The 27,245-nt window shown below is 38.8% G+C and overlaps 1 protein-coding gene across 35 annotated transcripts in view; it reads right to left on the bottom strand.

Moving 5' to 3' along the window:
* Positions 1 to 27,245, bottom strand: part of ANK2 (ankyrin 2) — a 749,119-nt gene that overhangs the window by 13,397 nt on the left and 708,477 nt on the right. For 33 of the 35 annotated variants that reach the window (XM_077476764.1, XM_077476769.1, XM_077476760.1 and 30 more), the window contains 7 exons: positions 26,786 to 26,932; positions 22,892 to 23,165; positions 18,284 to 18,578; positions 15,690 to 15,782; positions 15,171 to 15,254; positions 12,956 to 13,120; positions 6,380 to 6,556 (listed from right to left, as the gene is read on the bottom strand). In XM_077476764.1, coding sequence (XP_077332890.1) covers positions 6,380 to 6,556; positions 12,956 to 13,120; positions 15,171 to 15,254; positions 15,690 to 15,782; positions 18,284 to 18,578; positions 22,892 to 23,165; positions 26,786 to 26,932 — 1,235 coding nt within the window. The remainder of the gene's footprint in view (positions 1 to 6,379; positions 6,557 to 12,955; positions 13,121 to 15,170; positions 15,255 to 15,689; positions 15,783 to 18,283; positions 18,579 to 22,891; positions 23,166 to 26,785; positions 26,933 to 27,245) is intronic. The other 2 variants (XM_077476765.1, XM_077476777.1) reach the window with 2 other exon arrangements.

The raw sequence follows: 27,245 nt of genomic DNA, 5'->3' as shown, positions 1-27,245 counted from the left end.
TGTAACTCTGTGAAAACATGATCTATAAATATATGTGGGTAATATTATCATCTGAAAAAAAAATGTTGGCTTTCACTCTTATACAAGTATGTAAATGAATATCCATTATATATACCATATAATGGAAGTAAAGTTACAAAAATACAGCCTCTCATTTCCCTCGGAACTAAGCAGTACACATTGGTTAAATTATAGTTTGACACCGTTTACTCTTTATTTAGCAGTTGGAGATTTGTCTGACACATGCATGGAATTCAAATGGCACTTGGTAGTCAATATTTATTCCTTTTTTTTGTTTTAAGAAAACCTGTCATTGCTAAGCTTTGCTTCAGAAAATGCTAGTTGCCTGGCTGCCTTTGAATAAGTAAGCAAATACGAATTTCTGTGTTTTCTGTGTGTTGTAAGGTGGAACTTTAATGATAAAAATCAAAAATTGCAAACAAGCAGGTAGGTGGCACTGGGCCAGATGGCATGGCATCTCTTAGGGAAAATGTCCCCTCATGGACTCCGTCGATGTCTCAGAGGTATCAGCTGTCCAGTTGGACACTGCAACTTCTGGTGACCTTTGACAGCCATCTTGGTGTGGGACCTTACAAATTAGGGTACCTGCATCATTTGGGTGTGCCTGGAGAGAGTGGTAGGTTGGAGACAAAGACCCTGCTTCTTAGGGAAAGTAAAAAGCGCACAGAAAGACTCCTGCGAGTAGGGTCAGTACAGAGAAAATTCCTGATTCCTGAACCAGGAACGTAGGACTCTTCCTATCAGCACTGTTGTGTCACACCAGCGCACTGTCAATTGCCACTCCTCCAGTGGAAGCCATCCTTCGGTAAAACAGGCCCAAGCCTGGTGATATTCTGGTGATGTCTGTCCCCATTGTACATTAAGATGGGCAAGTGCAGCTCAGTGTACAGTTCCAGCAATTGTTAAGATGATTAACTCCCCACACATGCAGGGAGTGATACCATCTCAGTTCAGCTAATCAAAGTGGCCTATGATCAGACCCCGGAAGAAGACCGGCTGAAGATGTCAGTGACCAGTGAGGGAACTCCAGGACACCACAGTGCAGAGTGGAGGTGAATATAGTTCCACCTTAACTGATCTGTGTACTTGTTCTAAATCATTTACTAAAGGCAAACAGGCTGTTCACTGTGCAAGGGAATAATCTGCCCCAGAGCATAGTGAATGAGGTGAAGCTCTGCTAGCTTTCATCATCTAATCATGTGCAAACAAAATGCTGTTTTCTTTTTTATTTTCCTTGCACATGATTGGGTATTCATTGCAAAGCTCGGGAAAACTCCCCTTGCAAAGTGAACAGTCTATTTGACTTTTATAACTCAAACAGAGTGATTGAGAAAGTACTATAGCCAAAGCACTAGCATAACAGCTAACAGCTAGGTATATAAAATGTTCACAAAAAGGTTAGCAATGACAGTCTGCATAATTCTCTTATGACGAATTAGGCATACTGTCCATGGGCAGTTTAAGGCAACTACAGACTTGTGCAGTGTAGTATAACTCTCAAATACAGGCATACCCCACTTTTAAGTACACCATGGAGTTTATTTACTAAAGCTAGAAAGTGCAAAATCAGGCTCACTTCTGCATTGAAACCAATGAGCTTCCAGGTTGTATTACCAAAGCTTAATTGAGCAAGCTGGGGTTAGAAGCTCATTGGTTTCTATGCAGAAGTGAGCCTGATTTTGCACTTTCTAGCTTTAGTAAAGAAACATCATTGTGTACTTAAAAGTGGGGTATGCCTGTACTGCAATCAAACCAGCGAAAGAAGAATTGTGATTGGTTGATATGTATTAAACAACTTTCAAAACTTTGCGGTAACTTGCTGTAATTCAAGTTATGTGCATTGGTGTGCCATTCCATTCAATAGGAATGTTCCCCCTCCATGTACCTTTCTTAACACACCTATGTTGCAGCACAGCACTATCCACAGTAATGCACCACTGTGTGTTGTAGTGCACTGCATTGGTAAAAATAGTGCTTAGTCTAAGTAAATATGAATTATTGAAGTAATATTTTTTATTTTTATTTCAAAGTAGCTTCGGGTGCACTAGAATTTTTTTTTTGCCACTCACCTTTCTGTTTTTAGCTATTTAATATCCGCTCAAGCTAAAATTTACATGTATAGCTGTATGAGTCAGAGGATTTAATCGCCTCTCTCTCTCCCTCATAGATTGAGCAGTGACTGTTCTGCCTTCTCCACCTTTTCTGACCGATAAATTATCCTCCTCATTCCCCCTCCCTGTCTTAGTTTTGACTGATTTCCCTCCCTTTCCCTTCTTGCCAGAGCATTGCCTGATCCCGCCCCTCCCTCCCAACCACTTCCTGCCTTGACATTGACACTTATCCCTCTGCTTTCACTCCTTGACTGAGCAGTTACTTATTAAACTAAAACTGCAAGTGGCTGCCATAAATATTGTCTTATCTGCACACTGGTCTTTGAGAGACATTTTAGTATTTTCTCAATCTGACCGTTTACCTGCACTTCACAGCTGTGTTGATATCCTCCCTCCCTTTGTGTTTGCTCAGATAACCCAAACATAATAGACAAATTTACTGCTGCATTTTTTAGAAATTGCTAGCTGCTTTGCTCTCATGTTCATCCTGTGGGTTTCATTAGTGAGTTGCTCAACCCAGGCAACCATGCATGTTGGGCTTTCTGACTTCACTGGCAGTATGCTTATTCTGGGTATGTGATTTACCTAGTAGTAAACCCATAGAATAAATATGACAGGCAGAGAATTGTAAAAGTCAACACCCATATTGCAGTAATGACAGGCTTCATTTTTAGAAATGTAGCTTATTGTATGATTTAACACACTACATTGCCTGCTTTCTCCTCCATATTCATTGGTGGTCAGGCTGACCTTAGAAAAGTAGAAAAGACAAGCGACTGTCAGGACATGTTGCTATGGATTCATTCAGGCTTGAATACAATGATGTAACGATCACTCTGATGAGGCTGATGCAATGTATTATGTAGAGCTAAGATCACGCAAAAACATTTAATCTTAATCAATGTGTTTATTTTAGGTACTATGTTAATTTAGTTTTGAAAGCAGAAAGAAAAATAGCAAACGTTTTATTATTTATCAGCTAGACCAGTGGTCTCCAAACTGCAGCCATTTGCTTGCTGTTATCCAGCCCTTGGGGCACTATGCCTCCCTCTGACATCGACAGTGGGGTATTATTCATTCCTCCCACTGATGCCAATGATGAAGTATAAATTCTTCCTCTGAAACCAATGATGGGGCACTATTCCTCTCACTTACACCAATGATGGGGCACTATCCCTTCCACTGACACCAACAATGGGGCACTATTCCTCCCACTGAGACCAATGATTGGGAACCTTCTCCACTTAACTGCAGGGGTGAAATGTAACTTTTTACTCCCACTGACCATCAAGCCTGAGGCAGTATCTACCTCCACTGTCCACAGTCTGCCCCCCCTAAAGTCTCAAGAACAGTAAACTGGCCCTTTGTTTAGAAAGTCTGGAGCCCCCTGAGCTAGACTGAAACCTTTAATGAGCATATCATTGAGGCCAATGTTGACCTCCTAGTCACATGCTGATCCTCTCTCATGTGATAGATACAGTCAGACAGTAGCATATACTTAGTAAGTACATGTACAGCCAGACAGTAGCATATCCTTAGAGGGTACATGGTACAGCCAGACAGTAGCATATACTTAGTAGGTACATGGTTACACATGTCAAACAAAAGTGGTATTCCCAATTCTAGGACTAAGTGCCCTGAAAAAGTATTCATGCCCCTTGAAATTTTCCACATTTTGTCATGTTACAACCAAAAACGTAAATGTATTTTATTGAGATAGACCAACACAAATGGGGTTATTTACGAAAGGAAAATCCACTTTACACTGCAAGTGCACTTGAAAGTGCAATTGCAAATCGAAGGAGTAGATCTGAAATGAGTGGAAGCTCTGCTGATTTTATCATTTAATCATGTGCAAGATAAAATGCAGTTTTTTTATTTTCCTTGCATGTCCCCCACGGATCTATAGCGACTTTACTTCCAAGTGCACTTTCAGTGCAAAGTGGATTTTCCTTTTGTAAATAACCCCCAAAGTGTCGCATAATTGTGAAGTGGAAGGAAAACGATAAATGGTTTTCAAAATGTTTTACAAATAAATGTCTTAAAAGGGGGCCTGCATTTGTATTCAGCCCCCTTTACTCTGATACCCCTAAATAAAATCTAGTGGAACCAATTGCCTTCAGAAGTAACCTAATTAGTAAATAGAGTAATGCTGTGTGTAATTTAATCTCAGTATAAATAGTTGTTCTGTTTGTAAGGGAACCTTAGTGAACAAACAACCTCATGAAGGCCAAGGAACACACCAGACAGGTCAGGGATAACGTTTTTGGAGAAGTTTAAAGCAGGGTTAGGTTATAATAAAATATTCCAAGCTTTGAACATCTCACGGAGCACTGTTCAATCCATCATCTGAAAATGGAAAGAGCATGGCACAACTGCAAACCTACCAAGACATGGCCGTCCACCTAAACTGGCAGTCCGGGCAAGGAGAGCAATCACCAGAGAAGCAGCAAAGAGGCCCATGGTAACTCTGGAGGAGCTGCAGAGATTCATAGCTCAAGTGGGAGAATCTGTCCACAGGACAACTATTAGTCGTGCACTCCACAAATTTGGTCTTTATGGAAGAGTGGCAAGAAGAAAGCCATTGCGACAAGCCATGTGGAGGACACATCAAACATGTGGAAGAAGGTGCTCTGGTCAGATGAGACCACAATTGAACTTGAGCTTTGGCCTGAAAGAAAAACGCTATGTGTGGAGGAAAATTAATACTGCACATCACCCTTAACACACCATCCAACATGGTGATGGCAGGATCATGTTGTGGGGATGCTTTTCTTCAGCAGGGACAGAGAAGCTGGTCAGAGTTGATGGGAAGCTGGATGGAGCCAAATACAGGGCAATCTTAGAAGAAAACCTGTTAGGTCTGCACAAGACTTGAGACTGGAGCGAAGGTTCATCTTTCAGCAGGACAACGACCCTAAACTTACAGCCAGCTACATCGGAATAGCTTAGATCAAAGCATATTCATGTGTTAGAATGGCCCAGTCAAAGTCCAGACCTAAATCCAATTGAAAATCTGAGGCAAGACTTGAAAATTGCTGTTCACAGATGCTCTCTATCCAATCTGACTGAGTGTAAACTATTTTGTAAAAAACAAAACAAAAAAAAAAACATTCACTCTCTAGATGTGCAGAGCTGGTAGAGACATACAGACTTGCAGCTGTAGTTGTGGCGAAAGGTGGTTCTACAAAGTATTGACTCAGGGAGGCTGAATACAAATGTACACCTCACTTTTCAGATATTTATTTGTAAAAACAAATTGAAAACCATTATCATTATCCTTCCACTTCACAATTATGTGTCACTTTGTGTTGGTCTAGCACATAAAATCCCAATAAAATACATTTACGTTTTTGGTTATAACATGACAAAATGTGGAACATTTCAGAGGTATAAATACATTTTCAAGGCACTATATATGTATCTAGATAATGTGAGCACTTCCAGGGACTGCAATCTCCCTCAGAAAAGCAGCAGCCCTACCAATTTCAGTCATACTACTACTAATGAGTGAGTGTGAGAGTCCACACTTGCTCCTCCATATGACATAGACAGTCCTTCAGGTGCAGACGTGAAATGTCTGCTTTTCAAAGATCTACATTCATTAACTTTCTGTATATGTTCATATCAAATTTGAGCACAGCAGTGATATTTACAGCATCCCTGTAGTACTATCATTTTGAAATATTATATTTTACTTGCCAGCTTAGACTGAGGGATATTTGCATTTGTCAACATATTTACAAAGAGTTCATCCCACTGGATGTTGTCAGCTTAATTAACAGATTGTATGTGAGGCTTCGCTTGACTTTTCAAATATCACAATTCTCTGCGCTGGTCTTTATAATGCTTAGTTTAGAAGATGTTCAATTTCAATGTAAATATCAGGGTTTATCTGGTAAAAAGATTAATTGAAAACTGCACAGTGATCTAGCATGTTTGTTTTAAACCTTACTGTCCATGAGAAACCCAGAGTGCAATAGACAAATTTGGTAGCTGAATGAGCAGAAGCTTTATTTAGGCTATGTTCTACTTGGAGTTCAGTTTCTAACAGTCAAGCACATGCTGCAAACATTCAAGTATGGAATGCAGTATGGTAGTTGTAGAAAAAATGATGCTCTACTCAGAAGCAGCTTATCAGACGTTGCTACGATATTAGAGATATGAAAAGTGAGAAGGTTGCTGAAGAAGTAGAAAAGCATGACTACGTTCTACTTACAGTAGAAACTACTTAACTACCATAATACCTGTTCAAAATCATCTTTGGCTGATGGCAGATCTGTTGCTAAACTAAGGTCTCCAAGATACTTTTCTGTCCTTTCTCCATGGACCATGGTGGTCTTCACAACCTTGCTGACCTTACGTCCTTCCACTGGTTCCATTTCGAATACTGATGATGAAACTCGGGGTTCAGAGAATGAAATCTGGTGACACAATTTATTTTAACCTTTAGATCAATTTATTTACTGCCTTGTGCATTTTATTGCCCCACAAAGCTGTACATGCCATTAGCCTTCTGTATCTGTAGAAAAAAGTCCTCATAATGTTGTCCTGCACATAGGAGGCTTCAGATGATTAACTCCTGTTTATGTGGGCAGTGGTGGTGGGGGATAGCAATAGAAGTATCGCTATAAATAGTGATGTTGCTGGGAAATGTTTCATGAAGCATAATCATTATGAAACCATCAACTTTAGATATCTGTCCAAATCATGAAGGACTGAATTAGCTATACATACAAGAGTGCTCTATTATGACCCAGATTTGAATTGGAGAGTGGATAATAGAAGCACATAATGATGCAGTTATTGTACAACTATATTTTTGTATATTTATATTGTTATACATCAAAGAGCAAAAATATAAAGACTAATTTTAACACAGAAACACACTAATTTCAATAATAACCAGCATTGTCACTACAGGAACACAGAGTCCACCCCCTCCTCCTTTGATCAAGCAGAAGCAGGCATCAAAGAATGTAATGCATTACCCCAAAAAACAAGTGCAACGAGCACAATGATTTTGATTCATATTGTACTTTTTTCAAGTTGTATACTTCCTCAAAGTATGTATTTGGCTCTTTAGGATTTGTTTTTGGCATTAGTAAATATATGGTATGAACTACCAGGAAACGTAGTGACAAAATCAACAGTAGCACAATTAAAGATGGTTGAGTAAGCAATAATAAATACAAAATAGGCACACTAGTAGGACCACCTGATCTTTATCTGCTTTTAGTATTCTATTTCATCTGTTTCATAGCTGAACTAACAGATTAAAGTAGTAAACTCAAATGCAATATTTTTTGCATTCATTGCAGCTTACCAATTCTTAGATGTGATGGCTGCAGTAGTTTCCTTTTTTAGGCTTTCTTTATTCTATTTTCATCTGGTGATCCAGCCAGTAGTTTTTTTTTGTTTTGTTTTTTGTTTAAAGAACAAGCTCTCCTCCAGATGTATCAGTTCACAGGGATGAGACAAACCACATGTAAGCACCCCACTGACAGGGTTGCTTACATTGATCATCTTTTATTTATACATGTAAAACCTTTATCCCAAAAAGAAAAAACTGTTTGCTTTAACTGATTCTAAAGTGTGAGCTTGAGCTTGGCTTCAATTTATTAGTGTATTTAAATCTGCTAGTACATTGAACACTACCCTCTCCTCAGACTGACAAGTCTGCTGTCTGCTGTGCCCCCTGTACTCGTTCACCCAGAGTGGAGGCACTCTAATACACCAGATGACCAGGTGAAAACAGAGGAGAAAAAGCCAATAAAAACTAACACAGCCTCAACATCTAATGACTGGTAAGCTACAATACATTTCAATTGTTTGTTTTCGGATTAATACCGCCTTTAGTCAAATTCCCCCTTCAAATGAGTTTTAATGGTCAACTAAGGCCTACCATAGTTGGAATAGTTTGAGAACCCTGATTTCATTAACAGAAGCTGGGAAAATGCTAGCTGCTTAGCTCTAATAATGACCTTCATACTCTGTGCAAGGTGAAATATGCAAATCAAGAGTTCAAGCGACTTAAATAAATGAACACCCAATAAGAGGACGGTATGTGACCGGTCTAAACTACGTGGTATGTTCACCAATGCCAGGAGCCTGGCAGACAAGATAGGTGAACTAGAGATACCGTTGAACGAGGAGGATTTATATTTTGTGGGAATTTCAGAGACCTGGTTCAACAGCTCTCATGATTGCCTGGCAAGCATTCAAGGACATTCCCTTTATCATAGGGATAGAGGGTAAAAAAGGGGGGGGGGTGTATTCCTATATATCAAGAATAATGTACAAGTAAATGTGAGAGATGACATCAATAAGGGAGCTAGAGAGGAGGTGGAATTCTTAAGGGTAGAGCTCCAAAGGGATGAAGCTAAGGGGAAAATAATACTGGGAGTATGCTATAGGCACCCTAACCTGAGGGAGGAGGGGGAGACGGACTTCCTATCACAATTTTGATTAGTAGCAGGAATGGGAAGTGTTATCATAATGGGGGATTTTAATTATCCAGACATAGACTGGGCGGAGGGAACCATGCATTCGTCTATGGCTCACCAGTTCCTAAATGTCTTGCAGGACAATTGTAATCTATTGATTGCCATCAATACAGACCTTATCACGGATGTGGAAATACGGGGCAATTTAGGAAACATCGATCACAGGTCAAATGGCTTCAGTATATATCACACAAATAGGAAATACAAGGAGAACACAAAGACACTGAATTTCAAAAAATCCAACTTCCCTAAACTACAAACCTTGCTAGAAGATTTAAAAAATGGGATAAAATCTTAGAAACAAAGTAGAGAGATGGGTTTGCTTTAAGAGCATATTAAATAAGGGCATTAGCCAGTGCATTCTATTGGGAAATACATTTAAAAGAGTGAACAAAAGTCCTGGATGGCTTAACTCTAATGTAAAAATGCTTATAAAGGAGAGGGCCTTCAAAAAAAAAAAAAAAAAGGCTGAAGGATCATCATCAGCATTCAGACTTTACAAAGAAAGCAACAAGATATGTAAGGGTGCAATTAGGGTGGCTAAGATAGAACATGAAAGACACATAGTGGAGGAGAGCAAAAGAAATCCCCAAAAATTCTAAGTATATAAACAGTAAATAAGGGAGGAAAGACCATATTGGTCCCATAAAGAATGGGAAAGGACATCTGGTTACAAAAGATGGGGAGGTGGCAAAGGTATTGAATTTATTCTTCTCCTCAGTATTTGCGAGGGAATCGGGGGGCTTCAGTAACCAAAACTGCAGTGTTTGTCCTCATGACACATCACAGGATGCACCCTCATGGCTAACAGAGGACAGAATTAAAAAAAGACTTGGGAAACGTAATATTAATAAATCACCAGGACCAGATGGTTTGCACCCGAGGGTACTTAGGGAACTCAGTCAAGTAATTGCCAGACCATTGTTCCTAATTTTTACTGACAGTCTACTGACTGGAATGGTACCAGCTGATTGGAGAAAAGCCAATGTAGCACCAATATTTAAAAAAGGGCCAAAATACATCCTTGGGAATTACAGACCAGTTAGCCTAACATCACTATCTAAAAATAAAAAACAGTAAACACTGCGCTATCCAAAAAAGTAAGTGAAGAAAAGCTGCTAACACACCCAAAAGGATATTTCAAGGTGAAAACATATACATTCAATACAAAAGTGTAGCGCTAGAAAACTAAACTAAGTGACATAACCTCATGTGCCACCTCTCAAAATTCCACAGTGTTCCTTATAATAAGAACATAAAATTAGATAAACACCAGGATTATGTTATATAAACCAATCATTTGAAAGTGTGAAAAATAACAACAATTCATACATATAATTATACTATTGTGTGAACCGAGAATGAAAATGTTCAAAAGTCCAAAGGCAAAAAGCAAAAAGACAAAAGATCAACAAAGTCTCTTTGTGCAAAACGATCCAATCCCACGTGTGTAGTCAAATTCACATTCCAACCTCCTTAAATATGGAAAACTTAATGCTGGAGTTACGACGCGTTTCGTCCTCATAAACGTCGCCTGGGGACTCTATGAGGACGAAACGCATCGGGACTCTACTGCAGCCCAATTTTTATTGAAAAAGCGCTTGATTCACTGTACAAATGTGAGTTTATTATCATTTCTTTTATTAAAAAACTTTTTAAAATGAATTTACGCTATATGGCCCCATTTTCTTATTACATGTATCCAACAATCTGAGCTGGTTCATATAGCTGGAGATAACCTATTGTTCATTACATGAGTGGAATGATCGTTTCTGAAGTTTTCCTGGGGAGTTCAACCTTGTGAGTTTATTTAAACTACACAAGCCCGTGTGATCCTCCGAATATACATTCGTTTGGGTCAAATACGTCCGGTAAGCCCGCATCGTAAACAGTGGTGGGAATGTCACGTGGTGTCTGCATGTTTTCCATATTTAAGGAAGGTGGAATGTGAATTTGATTACACATGTGGGATTGGATCGTTTTACACAAAGAGACTTTGTTTATCTTTTGTCTTTTTGCCTTTGGACTTTTGAACATTTTCATTTTCGGTTCACACAATAGTATGATTATATGTATGAATTGTTGTTATTTTTCACGATTTCAAATGATTGGTTTATATAACATAATCCTGGTGTTTATCTAATTTGATGTTCTTATTATAAGGAACACTGTGGAATTTTGAGAGGTGGCACATGAGGTTATGTCACTTAGTTTAGTTTTCTAGCGCTACACTTTTGTATTGAAAGCCTAACATCAATAGTATGCAATCTCTTGGAAGGGATGATAAGGGACTATATACAAGATTTTAGTATTGAAAATTGTATCATTAGCAGTAATCAGCATGGATTCATGAAGAATTGTTCTTGCCAAACCAATCTATTAGCCTTCTATGAGGAGGGGAGCTGCCATCTAGATAAAGGAAGACCCATAGACGTGGTGAATCTGGATTTTGCAAAAGCATTTGACACAGTTCCCCATAAATGTTTACTGTACAAAGTAAGGTCTGTTGGCATGGACCATAGGGTGAGTACATGGATTGAAAACTGGTTAAAAGGGCGAGTTCAGAGGGTGGTGATAAATGGGGAATGCTCACAATGGTCAGGGGTGGGTAGTGGGGTCCCCTAGGGTTCTGTGCTGAGACCAATCCTGTTTAATTTGTTCATTAATGACCTGGAGGATGGGGTAAACAGCTCAATCTCTGTATTTGCGGATGACACTAAGCTAAGCAGGGCAATAACTTCTCCGCAGGATGTGGAAACCTTGCAAGAATATCAGAACAAATTAATGGGGGCAACTACATGGCAAATAAGGTTTAATGTAGAAAAATGTAAAATAATGCATTTGGGTGGCAAAAATATCAATGCAATCTACTCACTAGCAGAGACCTATGGGGGAATCAAGAATGGAAAAGGACCTGGGGGTCCTAGTGGATGATAGGCTCAGCAATAGCATGCAATGCCAAGCTGCTGCTAACAAAGCAAACAGAATATTGGCATGCATTAAAAAGGGGAATAACTCCAGGGATAAAGCAATAATTCTCCCACTCTACAAGACTTTGGTCTGGCCTCACCTGGAGTATGCTGTCCAGTTCTGGGCACCAGTCCTCAGGAAGGATGTACTGGAAATGGACAAAGAAGGGCAACATGCTAATAAAGGGTCTGGAGGACATTAGTTATGAAGAAAGAGTGTGAGCACTGAACGTATTCTCTCTGGAGAAGAGGTGCTTAAGAGGGGATATGATTTCCATTTACAAATACCATACTGGTGACCCCACAATAGGAGTTTAATAAGACACATGGCCACTTACTAAAATTAGTAGAAAAGAGGTTTAACCTTAAACTGCGTAAGAGGGTTCTTTACTGTAAGAGCGGCAAGGATGTGGAATTCCCTTTCACAGGCAGTGGTTTCAGCGGGGGGCATGGATAGTTTAAAAAAACGATTGGATAAGCACCTGAACAACCGCAACCTTCAGGGATATACAAGGTAATATTGATATATAAGCACACACATAGGTTGGACTTGATGGACTTGTGTCTTTTTTCAACCTCACCTAATATGTAACTATGTAACGATGTAAAACAGAGAATCAGCAGGACAGACAAAGGTTAAAAATATAAAAGCAGCTCTGGCTGCAATACTCATCCCATCTCTAATGCTGAACCTGCAGAAATGCCATTCCTTTGTCTTCTAAGTTGAATAAATAATTTAATCTGGAAAACTGTGGACATCCTTTGAGTGCATGGTGCCCTGGAGTGCATGGTGTAGTTGTGGTGCCCTGCAGTACCACGTCGTCATCATGACACTCTCTCCATCACTGAGGAGAACTCACCGCCAAGAGAAGACTTGAAGAGTAATAGGACCCTTTTATCATGTGACTGTCCTGAAGATTTTTGGAAAAGGTAACCACGAGAAAAAATACAGCAGGGGCCTTCAGGGGGAGAAGAGAGATCACTGGGAATCAAGAGATGGGAGCCCAGAGTTGAACTTTAGATGTATATTTTATTTTGTAACATATACTGCATATTGTACCTTTGGACAAATGTACTATGTATTGACATGTAATTTGTAGAGATCTTTTAGGTGTTTTTAAGTAAAGCAACATAAATCTACTGCTTGTTAAATAGCAGTTCTCTGATGTCTATATGTATTGTTAGCTGCTGAAAGATGTATAGAAGCAAATAACTGAGCTAATCATGTGACCTTTTATAAGAAATCATGTAATGTTTTATTAATTATCACTAATGAAATGTAAAGCATAACTTTAATGAAACATGTAATTCTGTAGTCTTGTTAACACTGTATTTTTCTGGAAATTACCTGAGAATGTTCGCTGTCACTCTTGAGTACAGTGCGTTTAACAACCTTTGAGATAGAATCTCCTTCTTCAACCGTCACTGGCTCGTGAGCTGCCCCCTGTGCCACCACTTCTTCTTTCTCTGTGCCATCAGGTAAAACAAATCTTCTAATAATTTTCCGAGTCACCTGCACAGGTAAAAAGGGAACCATGTTTTGCAATTGTGAAAAGTAAACATATGCATTTTTGCTCACGTTATAACGTAGAAAATGGATCTAGTGCCTCCAGGGCCTACCAATCACTGACTCAGAACAAGTATGCAGATAAGGAGTTCTGACTTAATTTTGACTTTCCCGGTGTGTATATTTATTCTAGGTCAGTGTTTCAAAGTATTGAAGCAAGAGACAACCAGGCAACTGGGATTTTCCAAAGGTCAGCAACAGTGGCATCCATGTTTTTTTAGTACAGGTTTCTTTAACTTAGAGTAGAAAAAACAAATTTAATGGTTTCATGAAAACTTTTATCTTTGCCATAGATAAACTTTTGGTGAAATATGATATTAGAGTATTCCTTAACCCTGTAAAGTAGTATTAAACCATCATTGTTATATTGTTCTTTGCATTAAGCTCCATCAGCAAGTATACAGTATATAGTTTTAATTTCTTTCCTGTGCCCAACATTCTTACTTTTTAGTTGCATTGAGTTCCTATAAGTGTTTCCCTATACTTTTGGTCAAGGAGCGTACCTTGAGCACAGCAGTTTTAAATCTTCTGTACTACATTTCCCATGATTCTTTGTATGTTTCCCAGTACTTAGCCGAACACAGCACCCATACTGCTCATGCATCAGCCAAACACGGCATCAGAGCGCAGTATGGGTAGCAGCCGGTGCTACTCATCTCTTGGCCAAACAGCATCAGAATGCCAGTGGCCCCTACAGTGCATGTGTCTCCAGAGTAGCAGCACATGTAGGTTCAATTCTAGCTGGGAGAACACATCAGGGTGGCTACAGGAAGACCCTGCATTGCAAAGGAAACACCCTATGGGTAGAAACTCCACACAGCAGGCTTGCAAGGCTGATTATTTTGTAAAGATTGCACACAATAGGGAACAAGTAAACATGTACAGTGGATATAAAAAGTCTACACACCCCTGTTAAAATGTCAGGTTTCTGTGATGTAAAAAAATGAGACAAAGATAAATCATTCAATCAAAACAAAAGGCGCTGAATGTCTTAGGCCTCATGAACACAGAGCAAAAGTCTTCTAGCACCAAATTTCCTGTGCTTAACTACACCTGGGGAGCCACAGGCATCATGTAAATCCTCCTATACAAGTGCATGGTTATACACGGCTGTACTCTTGGAGATTACGAGGGCTTCTGCATCAGCACTTATCATGCATGTGCGTATGGCATATTTTCTAGAACATGGTACTTTCGCATTTAGGGAGATATGTTATATGTGCATGGGTGGGTAAATAGTGATATAGGGTTTGGCTACATACATCCATTGCCTTGTATAGGCAACTATGTGCAGCAATTACAGCTTCTTGGAGGTGGAAAAGCATCCAAAATTGTAAGCTAGAAGACTTTAAATATGTCCGTGTGTACAGGACCTTACAGTTTGATTTCTTTCTAAGACTGACACAACCTGATTAGAAGAGTATGTTCTCCTGCCACCTTTGCCTTTTGAAAGGAAGCAGTAGCCTCTCTGAGGTTGTCTGGCATGGCCTCTGCGGAGACAGAGCTCTAGCTCTCCAACCAGCAACAAGGAGCTTTGCTGATTGCAAAGCTAAGTACTTACTCAGTAGGGGGTGTGATAGATCTCTGCAGAGAGAGCACTTCTTCCCAACAGAAAGTATGAGTCTAACTCTACAGCATTACAGACATGTCTACTAAGGCTAAAACTGCATTAGAAAGAGAAGGAACTGAACTAAGATTCTGATCACTATTTGTTTGATGCACCTGCAATGTATTTAGCAGATCCAAACTAAGTTCATTGGGGCTTTAACAAGAATCTAAATCAGGTTATGTTTTCTAGGTGCCATAGAAGGAAGATTATTAAGAAGCTCTTTCTCTGTATGTAGATAGTCTTATCCTGCACCCTGACATTGATCAGGGAACTCATCCTTGTGGTGAATATTCTGAATTTCTCATTCTCATATACTAAAATCAAGGTTGCTTAGGTGGATATGTTTCATTTTCTATTAAAATATTCAAATAATAAAGGCTGGCCTACCTTTTTCACCACAATGTGGCCATGCTCATCTGTATACTGCTCTTCAGTCACAGTCTCTGGGAGGATGTCAGGCATATTGTCGGCCTAATGCAGAAAAGATAGCCTTTACCAAAATCCTTGGTCATTCAGCTAAATTGCATCATCATAATATGGACATGGTACCAAAATGAAATAGAATAACTAACAACAAAACTGACAGCAAATCTGCAACAAAAAAAGTGTTAATTGCATGCAAGGGACCTTTAGTCAAAGTGCAGTACAGTACCATCTATAGTTAATGAGCTACTTGGTCTTGTGTCTGCACTTTGGAAGGTGAGGTGAGGAAGCTAATAATCTATTTTTCCTACTAGTACTGATGGCCGGGGCTGAGTACTCAAACAGACTGGACATGCATTAGTTAGGAAAACATGCAAACAGCCATGTTATTTATTGGTAATTGCTTAAGGTAGCTCTCTGCAAGTGTAACCAGGACTCTACCGGGTCTGGCACCGGGACGTGCAGAAGTTAAACACTTAGTACCTGAATAATGACACGTCGGCGAACGACTCTGGTAGTTACCATCTCGTCCTCATCTGAGTTGGTCTCTAGCTCACCTAACTCCTCTGCTAGGTCCTGGTGAAGGTATGGAAGTGGTACTCTATTTACTGTTCTAGATTTGTGATTGCCTTAAAAACCTATGGCTCTCCTGTATACAAACTGAAGGAAAAAGTAAAGTGGAAGCACTACCCACAGCAATTGAAATAACAAGTGGCAATCATATCCAGCTCTTAATTCAAGTGCTCTGAGGTACATGAATGCAGTAATTTAAATTGATATTAACATTAGCTATACTTTTCCTTTCCTCCAGTTTTATAAATGAGATCCCATGTCATTTTTCTCTTTAAAACAGAACTCTACCCTTGATGGATTTTTACACTATTGGTGCGGGGTTGGTATGGGGGCAACTTCCACCAAATTCCCTAAGAACTTTACAGCTCAACTGAAAACTTTTTTGCATTGTGGTGTCATGAACCCCTAATGGAAATGTATAAAGAATTCTCTTTACAGGGAGCAACCAACAAATTTAGCTCTCAGAATAAGTCCTGGCTGTCACAGTAGGACAGAAACATGGAGGACAGCTTTCTGCTGGGATTACAGATAAGAAGCAGCATGGGATAAAACCCTGTCAGAACAGTAAAATCCACTTTGGATCGAGTTCTGCTTTAGCTATCAGTAAGCATTCTGAACTTCGCAAAAGTCTCTCTTACATATAAATAACATTTGCTACGGCAAACAAATGTCATAAGAATGCTGTTTGCTTTACAGTGCTTCTTAAACAGATTTTTTTTGTGTAATGTAGACAAAAAACGTAGACAGATTAGGAAAATGCTGCTGCAATTGCTGGGGGTGCAACCCCATCTGAACATATGCGTTTCTGTGAGTTTCGTTTTTGAAACATATATACAATTTTACTGCAGGTCACTACATTTGGTGGAAATGAGCCCAAAACAGCAAGGCTTGCTTCTGAAGTGTCTACTCAGTTAAATATATATGGATTTGCTCAAGTTCCAAAGCTGTCCTAACACATATCCTACATTCTTCCACCTTCACAGAGGTATCTCTGTGAACCTGCTAAAGCTGGGATATTAGGCAGGTGAGCTGTAACCTAAAAACTTCAGTATGACTGCAACATTACATAAAGGAAATAGAAAATGCTATTGCTTGTCATTTATAAATGCAGATCAGACTGAAAACCAAGAAAATATCCAGGCAAACAGCTTTATTGACATATTAATATATATATATATATATATATATATATATATATATATATATATATATATATATATATATATATATATATATATATATATATATCAATGAATAGATACAGTAAGTTAAATTTGATCTAAACTCAAGATGTGATGATTGGTGATCTCATAGGAAACATCTAGAAATATTAACTGTGCCTAAGCAGTACCCTGAAAGACCAAACTTTTGCCTTTAATTCCTCTATAAAAAAAAAAACAGCAGTGCATTTACTGTGTCCTCATGACTGCTTATCTGCTGCGTGAGATCCTCTAAGGCAGGCATGTCAAACCGATGCTTTTATAGTCATATGCGGCCCACTTGTCCCTTATTGGTGGCCCTTTAAGATTTAAATTGAATCATCTGTTCTCCAGTTGACAAAGCTTCATTATATCATTTTACAGCTCAATGCTTCCGGAAATATTCTATGGATCCTAAACATTGTAAACTGTAGCTATTATAATAATGTTCAATACCAAAGTAATATAATCTTTTTCATAAATAAAGTAGTTGCGATCCTCTGTATACATAACGTGGCCCCCTAAAGACTTATTCCACTTTGTTTGCCCCACTGAATAATTTATTTTTGACATGCTTGATCTAAAACAATGTTTGGCACAATGCATAAATGATCAGTCTTCCGCCTGCATGTATTGTAAATGTTGCGTAATACATTTGTACAACAGAATTAGTTTTCCTTTAGTACAGCAAAATGGAAATACCTCCCTGCCCCAGCACACACACATAAAGCAAGCATATACTGTATACTGTATCCACTCATGTTTTTTATGGGGGATTCCATTGAGGCCAAGATAGGCACTATGGGGGTTATTTACAAAAGGCAAATCCACTTTGCACTACAAGTGCAAACTACAAGTGCAAAGTACACTTGAAATTGCACTGAAAGTGCACTTGGAAGTACAGTCACTGTAAATCTGAGGGGTAAATCTGAAATGAGGGGAAGCTCTGCTGATTTTATTATCCAATCATGTGCAAGCTAGAATGCTGTTTTTTATTTTCCCCGCATGTCCCCCTCGGATCTACAGTGACTTTACTTCCAAGTGCAATTTTGCCTTTCATAAATAACCCCTATTACGTCTTTAAAACAACTTTATATAATATCTCAAAGATGAAATCGTGAAAGATAAATGAACCTCTCTCTGAAGATACATGATTACATAATACTTATTTTCTACAAACACATGGCAGAATAATGTGCTGTCTGACATTTGTAGATGGGCACTTTTTAGCAGAGGCTGTGTTGCTATTACTAATAGAATGAAAAAACAAGATGTCAACCTTTATGAATATCATTGTAGCCTTACCTTTTCAAATGAATCTAATGACTTGTATTGAGAGATTTTTTCATTTTTTCCTGCCTGCTCATCTGATGACTCCACTATAAATAGGTCACTGCTGGCAGCACGGTCTTCCTGTTCTGACAATTCATCTGGCTCCTGCACAATGGGGGAATTATTATGCTGATCAGACACAGGCGTCTCCATGCCAGGTCTACCAAACTCTTCTGAAGAGCCATGAGGGGAATGGGGGACTTCCTTGAAGTGCAGAGAGTCATCTGTTGCCTCTGGTAAACTTTTATCTAAATCAGGAGATGTAACGCTGCAGAAAGAAGTAAAATAATTACCTGCGTATTTTTTTTTTTCACCCTAGCATACAGCCAAATCATTTTCTTGCAATAGCTAGAATATAAACAGTATACTGAAGCTAAATGCTAGAGAAATGCAAGAAAATCAGAAACACAGAATGCAGAGATCATTAAAATGAGTAACACAGGGGTTATAACGCTAGAAAGTGCAAAATTAGTCACACTTCTGCAAAGAAACCAATCAGCTTCCAGGTTGTATTGCCATAGCTTAATTGAACAAGCTGAAGTTAGAAGCTGATTGGTTTCTCTGCAGAAGTGTGACTCATTTTGCACTTTACAAATAAAAACAGTTGGGACTTTATATGCGGCATTTACAGTATGGCTAAAGTAGACGTAAGTTGTAAAAAGTATATCTTTATTGTCTAAACAGTAAATGACATAGCATAGTAATATATATATACATATAAAAAATAATAAATTATACAGATAATATATAGCAGGCCATAAACATGGCTATTACTTCTTCCATGTTTATGGCCTGCTATATATTATCTGTATGATTTATACATTTTTATATGTATATATATTACTATGTTATCTCAATTACTGTTCAGACAATAAACATATACTTTTTACAATGGACGTCTACTTTAGCCATACTGTACATGCCTCATATAAAGTCACAACCTTTTTTATTTGTATACTGATTCAGGGATGGAGATGTATATATCCATACGTTTCATTTAAAGTCCCAATTTCCCTCCCCTTTAGCTAGTTTTGCACTTTCTATCTTTAGTAAATAAACCCCTCGGTGACTCCTATAATGTCTCCTATAGTGGACCATTATACATTGGTGGTACATTATAGCCACAAGCAGAAGCCTTAAATGGTAATTCCATGCAAATGTAGGTTGTATAAAGGCTGTGTGAAAATTAACCGCTTGCTGACCAGCGCACGATGGCACGGCTGCGCAAATGGGAGTACCTGTACTTCCCTTTAAATCTTGGGCTTGGCACGCGAGCTTGGCACGCAAGCGTGACCGCAGGTCCTGCGGACTCAATGTCCGCCGTTTTTTTTCACTTTATGCGATTTTTGGTTAATTATTTTGCTTTGTGCTTTGCTATCCACTCCTATGCATTATTGGTTACGTTTGATTATTATTGGTTTCTTTTATCATATGGATTTAGTCAGTCTGGTGATGTTACACTGAAGATTTTTTTGTTTATTTATTTTATTCAGCTTGACCACTCACCTTTCCTTACTGCAGTTAGCGCCACATATTTATTTTTATTTGAGAATGGGGAGTTGCCTATGTAAACAAGGCATTTCCCTGTTCTGTCTAGCAACATGACAGAGATCTACTGCTCCCAATGATCGGGAGCAGTGATCTCTGTCATGTTCTAGTGAGCCCACCCCCCCTACAGATAGAACACCATGAGGGAACACAGTTAACCCCTTGATCGCTCCCTAGTGTTTAACCCCTTCCCTGCGAGTGTAATTTACACAGTAATCAGTGCATTTTTATAGCACTGATCGCTTAATAAATGTCACTGGTCCCAAAATAGTATCAAAAGTGTCCGATGTGTCCCCCGCAATGTCGCAGTCACGATAAAAATCTTAAATTGCCACCTTTACTAATAAATAAATATAATAAAAATGCCATAAATCTATCCCCTAGTTTCTAAACGCTATAACTTGTGTTCAAACCAGCCAATATACATTTATTGCAATTTTTTTTACCAAAAATATGTAGAAGAATACATATCGGCCTAAACTAAGAAAAAAATTTGTTTTTTAATATTTTTTTGAGATTTTTTTAAAAAAAGGACAATTTTGTTTGGGTGCAATGTTGCATGACCGAGCAATTGTCAGTTAAAGCGACGCAGTGCCGTATCGCAAAAAGTGCTCTGGTCAGGAAGGGGGTAAATCCTTCCGGGGCTGAAGTAACTACATTATCCAAATTTAACTACATTATCCAAATTTAAAAATTATTGGAAATGGCCAGTTGAGCAACCTATGGGCATCCTCAGTCTATGTTAGAGTTATGTTAGAGTTACACATAAAAATTCATGAGAAATCATCCAGGGAAATCCTTTTCTTCCTCTCTTTCTCGAGGCTAATCAGATACCGGAACAGACGCTCAGACATTGAGACACGAGCTCGGCGCTCGTTTTTACAACGCCAACATAACCCCACAGAAATGTGAGTTTTTTAATATATGCAAATAAAAGTTTTATTTTCATTTAAAAATACTACACCATGGTGGGCCTCTTTTATCTTTTTTAAATGTACATTGAGAATGCTATGATCTGAGGCACCCAGTGAAAGAGAGGAAGAAAAGGATCATCCCTACCTCTTCCCCCCCCCATTCCCCTGGCTCCACTTAAAAGTGATCGAACGCCTAAGAAAAGATCGAGTTGAAGGGATCCCCCTCCTCCTAAGATTACTCTGCTACATGCTGTTTACCTTACAGCAGTGAGGTAATCCTTTATTTCTACCATGGGTGTCAGTGACACTGAAGACCTATCCTATTTTCTGCACTTAAAGGCACAGTGTCACTTTAATGCCAAGACAGCTATACACAGTGTTCCAGTGAAACACTTTGCACGTTTGCACTAATATTTGCACATTGGATTAAGGATCAAAAATCCAATACCGCACTGAATATCTGTTTAGTTAGATGATTTAAAATATTTTTGTATACGCTATTTATATATTTTGAACCACATTTTGTTTTTTGCTTTATTCGTTTGCATACTAGTCACTGTATGAACCATTCACCTATGTTCTATATATATTGCACAGTGATATAGCCACCTTTAGCTACAAATTTTTTTTGCTGATATTATTTATATCACTTAGATATTGTTTATTTTGTCTTTTGTTGTTTTTAAAACTATTATGCTTCTTTAACACACTTGTTAAGTAATTTTAGATTATCTATTGATTTTGCACTTATGCACCTTACCGTCAATTGTGATAAAGAACAGTCGGACATATAACTGATACTTTGGCAATATCGTGGTAACACACCACAAGAGAAAAATATATTAGAAGGAGCGCAACACCACCCCCCTCTCTCCACAAATTACACTAATTTGGACACGAGTTTGGTCCATACGGTGGATGCAGCACCCACTATTTTGAATATATCACAAATTCCTTTTAGCACAGGAGTACCCACCCTACACTAATATAATGTATAAAACTTTTATATTATGCATTATTGGAATTGCTAAATGATGATTAGAAATAACAGTTAGCAATTCTCCTCTGCTTAACTGACAAGGGTTTGCCCGTGTAGCTGAATGTGGCTTCTCACAGGCACTTCCTGATACTGCCCCACTCAGCCCTGCCCTCTCCACACAGCCCCACCCCGTCTCACCCCCATCCCATCCAGTCTGGTCCCACTCAGCCTTGCCTCCATCCTGCCCTAACTATTATGTCATATGTTTCCTCATGAATGAGAACGCACGAGCACCCTTCTTCAAAAGAGTGCTTCAACAGGGGGAACAGGAGAAACGAGACACGCCCACCAGCCTCCCTTGCTGTATGAACAGAGAGGCATTGCAGCCACGTGACTGCAATTTACAGAAAGTTTATCATGAAACTGGAACCCCAGCCAAAGCTCTATTAGGCCTTTAAGTTTGTTAGGCTAGTCCTGGGTATCATACAGATTTTAAGGCCTTGATTTGAACCTTATACTCCATATTCTCTTTAGACCTCAACTTTTGTTAAGCTTGTCCTGTATACAGCCATACTCCAAGCAGCTCACGATCACTCCCATCGAGTACAATTTTTCGATGAAAACAATTTAAAGGAAACTATATAGAAGCATACATTTATTTGCAAATAGCAAGGTATTGTGACTAAATATGGTCAAGTTTGGGGCTGTATTTCTGTATTTTAGGGGTGGGTTTTAAATTACCATTATTTATAACTGTGATGTTACACTGAGGGTTTTTTTAATAGTAGATTCTGTATCACAAATGTACACTGCCCATAGTTCTGAGTCCTTTCCCTGCCCTTAAGCCCTCCTATACACACAGCTGCAACTAAAATGCATTGCTGAAAAAAAGTACAAAATTCTGTATCCCACAGAAATCACAATTAATTGTACTAACGTCAGCTGACCAGATAAGCTATTTCCTTACTGAATAAGGCTGGCTCAATAGAGAGGAACAGCTATAAGACAAGCTGGAAACCTTGCTTCATGCAGGTTATATCCTGTGATGAAGTTCTCAGTTTGCCCCATGTCCTTAAAGCATTACTGACTTATCGCTCTCGTAAAACAACTGCTGCCTAATGGTAAGTGCCAAAAGCTTACAGATATTCATGTTCAGAAGATAAGGCCCTTGATAATTTCTGTTGCTCGCTGGAGAACTCAGCTTCCACTTTTTCTTTCTGCAGCTGTCGGATCATCTCTGCAACAGATGTGTCATCCTCAGGCCTTGCCGAACTTTCATGCAAGGGTGAATAACTGATTGAAACATCCTCCTCAGACACCAGAGGAGGGTGTTCACCTCTCTCCTTGACTACAGAGTGATCAATTACATTCTTTTTCTGTGGGCTGCAAAATTCATCCTGAAGAGCAGAAAAACCTAAGAAGATAAATAAGACAGAATTAATAAATTCAAGCAAAAACACAAAACAAACAAATACCTAAATCTGAAAACTTTAGGACATATTTAGTGAGCAGTTATAGGTTAAGAAAGGAAAGAGGGAGCTTGTGCTCCTTATTATGAAACCCCATGGGTTTCATTCCAACCCCGTTGATTAAAAAAAAAAACACAAATTACAAGAAAATCATGAGTACAGAGATGTCTTAGTGATGGGACTTATATCTGCAGGCATCTGAAACATCATGTCAAGTCTGATCAATAGTCTTAGAATATTTACTTATTGTTAGCTAAAGCATAATACTATAAAGCAGACTGAAGTCATTTATCGTTCTGGAGCTTTGTTATTAACTTAAGTGTCATTTTATGAACTCTCAAAGGCAAATATTAGTTAACCCCCCTAGCAGTAATCCCGAGTCTGGCTCGGGTTGGGAATTTACTAGCAGGAGCGGTAACCCCGAGCCAAACTCGGGATCGCATCGCTGGATGCAGGGGAGGACACAGGGAGACTTACTTACCTTGTCCCCTGGATCCAGCGATGTCCGCCGCGCTGTGTGATCGAGCTGTCCTCCGCTCGATTCACAGTGCCGAATGCCGCCGAGCTCCGTTCCCTGCCGCGTTACGGCGCAGGGGAGCGGAGAACGGCGGCAAATTCAAAAAAGTAAAAACACACAAAACACACACAGCACTGTAATCTTACAGATTACAGTGCTGTATTAAAAAATATACAACCCCTTTGTCCCTAGTGGTCTGTGCAATGCCCAGCATGCACTTTTATATTATAAATACTGTTTCTTCTGCCTGGAATTTGGAGATTGTCCATAGCAACCAAAACGTGTCCCTTTTTCAGTGTTTTAGGATTTGATTACATTATTGAATAATTTTTATTATTCTTTATTATATTATAAATGTTATCATACCCGGGATGTCTGCTAGACTCTGGTTTGAAGAGATTTAAGAGAGTTATTCCTAAGAATTACAGGACTACAAAATAAAACGCCAGATTTCCATGCAAAATAATTGTACCGCTTTCAGCACCTAATTCCTGCATTGCATTGCTTTAACTGACAATTGCACAGTCGCGCATCGCTGTACCCAAACACAATTTACATCCTAGAGCTTTCTTTTGGTGGTATTTGATCACCTCTGCGGTTTTTATTTTTTGCGCTATAGAAAGAATTTTGAAAAAAACACAATATCTTTTACTTTTTGCTATAATATATATCCCAAATAAAAAAAAAATAAACACATTTTTTCCTCAGTTTAGGCCGATATGTATTCTTCTACATATTTTTGGTAAAACAAAAATTGCAATAAGTGTATATTGATTGGTTAGCGCAAACGTTATAGCATGTACAAAATAGGGGATAAATTTATGGAATTTTTGTTATAATTTTTTTTACTAGTAATGGCGGCGATCTGCGATTTTGAGCCATACAGAAATATTGTGGCATCCAAATCGGACACTTTTGACACATTTTTGGGAACAGTGATATTTATACAGCGATCGGTGCTATAAAAATGCACTGATTACTGTATAAATGTCACTGGCAGAGAAGGGGTTAACACTAGGGGGCAATCAAGGGGTTAACTGTGTTCCTTAGGTGTGTTTTAACTGTGGGGGGATGGGACTGGCTAGGAGAGGAGACCAATCGGTGATCATAATTAGTATGAACACACAATCGGTCTCCTCTCCCCTCACAGACCGGGATTTGTGTGTTTACACACACAGATCCTGGTTCTCGCTCTGTCACGAGCGATTGGCTCTGGGGACACACTGCTGGCGCGTGCCTCCTACAGCATCTTAAAGAGCCGATGTACAGCTATGGTGGCTTGCCCAGAAGAGCCAACCGGTGGTCCAGAAATGGTTAATTATTATGTGTAGCAATTTTTTTTTTTTTTAACTTGCTGACCTGGTGATCTGGTTAGGCCTCCAAAAGACCTTAAAGTAATTTTAGAGGGAAGATGGCCACCTACTATGTTTCTCCTGGTATGTGCCAAATACAGTAAGTCCCCCAACCAGTACCCTTTATTGCCAGCAGCACTGGGGTGAGTAGGGGTTACCTCCATGTTTAGGAGGTGCTTCCCCAAGCATCTATAATGTTGAAGGACTTGTGGGCTGGTAATAAAGGGCTACACATTCGCTTCACCCTTCTCATGAGAACATTTGCCTGTATTCCTGATGTGCTAGGTTAATATCATCAGGATTGAAAGAGACATACCTTTATTTATGTTAATCTTAATCTTTTAAGTAGTATAGGTACAGTGGGGTATTTGCATACATGTAGCCCATCATGAGGGTTTGTAATTTAAAGTATAACTAAAGGCGTTTTTAGAAACACATATAGGAAACACAGTTAACCCCTTGATCGCCCCCTAGTGTTAACCCCCTCCCTGCCAGTGATATTTATACAGTAATCAGTGGCTATTTTTAGCTCTGATCGCTGTATAAATGTCACTGGACCCAAAAAAGTGTCAAATGTGTCCGAAGTGTCCGTTGCAATCCTGAGAAAAATCGCAGATCACCGCCCGCTATTACTAGTAAAAGAAAAAATAATAATAAAAATGCAATAAGTCTATCCCCTATTTTGTAGACGCTAAAACCTTTGAGCAAACCAATCAATATATTATTATTATTATTGAGATTTTTTTTACCAAAAATATGTAGAAGAATACATATCGGCCTAAACTGAAGAAGAAATTCATTATTTAAATTTTTTTTTGGGGGGGGGGGATATTTATTATAGCAAAAAGTACAAAGTATTGTGTTTTTTTTTTTAATTGTCACTCTTTTTTTGTTTATAGCGCAAAAAATAAAAGCCGCAGAGGTGATCAAATAAAAATAAAAGAAGCTTTTTTTTTTTTTGCTGAAAAACTGACATAAATTTTGTTTGGGTACAGCATCACACGACTGCGCACTTGTCAGTTAAAGTGACGCAGAAAAAAATGGCCTGGGCAGGAAGGGGGCAAATCCTTCCGGGCTGAATGGGTTGATGTATGTATACTCACTAACATCCTGCAAAGCATTCAGTCTGTCATTATCTGATATAAATAGAATATTATTCACCTTGTTTTTTGAGAAGGAACAAAAACCCGTTGGTAGTTCAAACAGCAGAGGCGCCCGTAGGAATGTATGTTGTGGTGTGTCTAGAAACTGGTCATTGTATTGAATGAACATCAAATACATGTGTTTTTTTCCCCCTTCTCAAACAAACTGAATATCCCCCTGATGGATGACCAGGCGCGGAGGCAGAAAAATTCTCCACTTGGGTACCAGGAAGGTTGTGCATCCAAATGTAAGTTATGATTTTGATTACTGCTACCCAAATTACTATTATTGTAATTATTAATTCTACATACATATTACATAATAAGGGCTCTCTTGCCTCTTCTCCTTTTTTTTTTGGTGAATACCACAAGTGATCCCTGCGTCTTTATCTTATTTACACAGCTACACCTCACTTGAGAACCACCACCACATTAGAATATTATTCATAAATGTATATATGTAATTGGATTCAAGCTACTACTTAGTGAAAGAATATGTACTAAAGAATACATCTCCTTTTGTTTCTACATGATAAACCGGTACGGCTACTTGCCTTCACTATGGTCCAGTGTGATTGTCTGCTCAATGTCAGCATAAGTACGATTGGCATGGCATCGCATAGGTTCATTCATAGAAGTTTCCATGAGGTGAACAATATCCATTCTGTTAATCTTAGTGAGGCACTGATTCAAATTGGCATCTGTGTTTTAGCACAACAAAATGAAACATTATTTTACAACAGGTACAATCTAAAGTAAGATATCTACTTAAAGCAATATTCAACTTAAAATAAAATGTAATACTGTTATAGCACACTAAGCTAATTAATACTGCCATAATAAAACCTTTTTTTGAACCTGACCATACCCAAAACATTTCTAAGCCAGCAACAATGCTGAAGTACAGGTTCCTGGGATGGACTGTAAGTCCCATTGTACCTTGCATCCTAGTGACGTGTTGTCTATGATTCCTTGATTTCCACACAATTTATTAAGCCACCTTTCCCCCTGTCA

The sequence above is a fragment of the Lithobates pipiens genome, unplaced genomic scaffold, assembly GCF_037356315.1.
Source record: "Lithobates pipiens isolate NorthernLeopardFrog02 unplaced genomic scaffold, aLitPip1_a1.2 Scaffold_13, whole genome shotgun sequence".
Taxonomy (NCBI): Eukaryota; Metazoa; Chordata; class Amphibia; order Anura; family Ranidae; genus Lithobates; species Lithobates pipiens.
The sequence above is the reverse complement of the archived record's forward strand: the minus strand, read 5'-3'. Positions and strand labels throughout refer to the sequence as shown.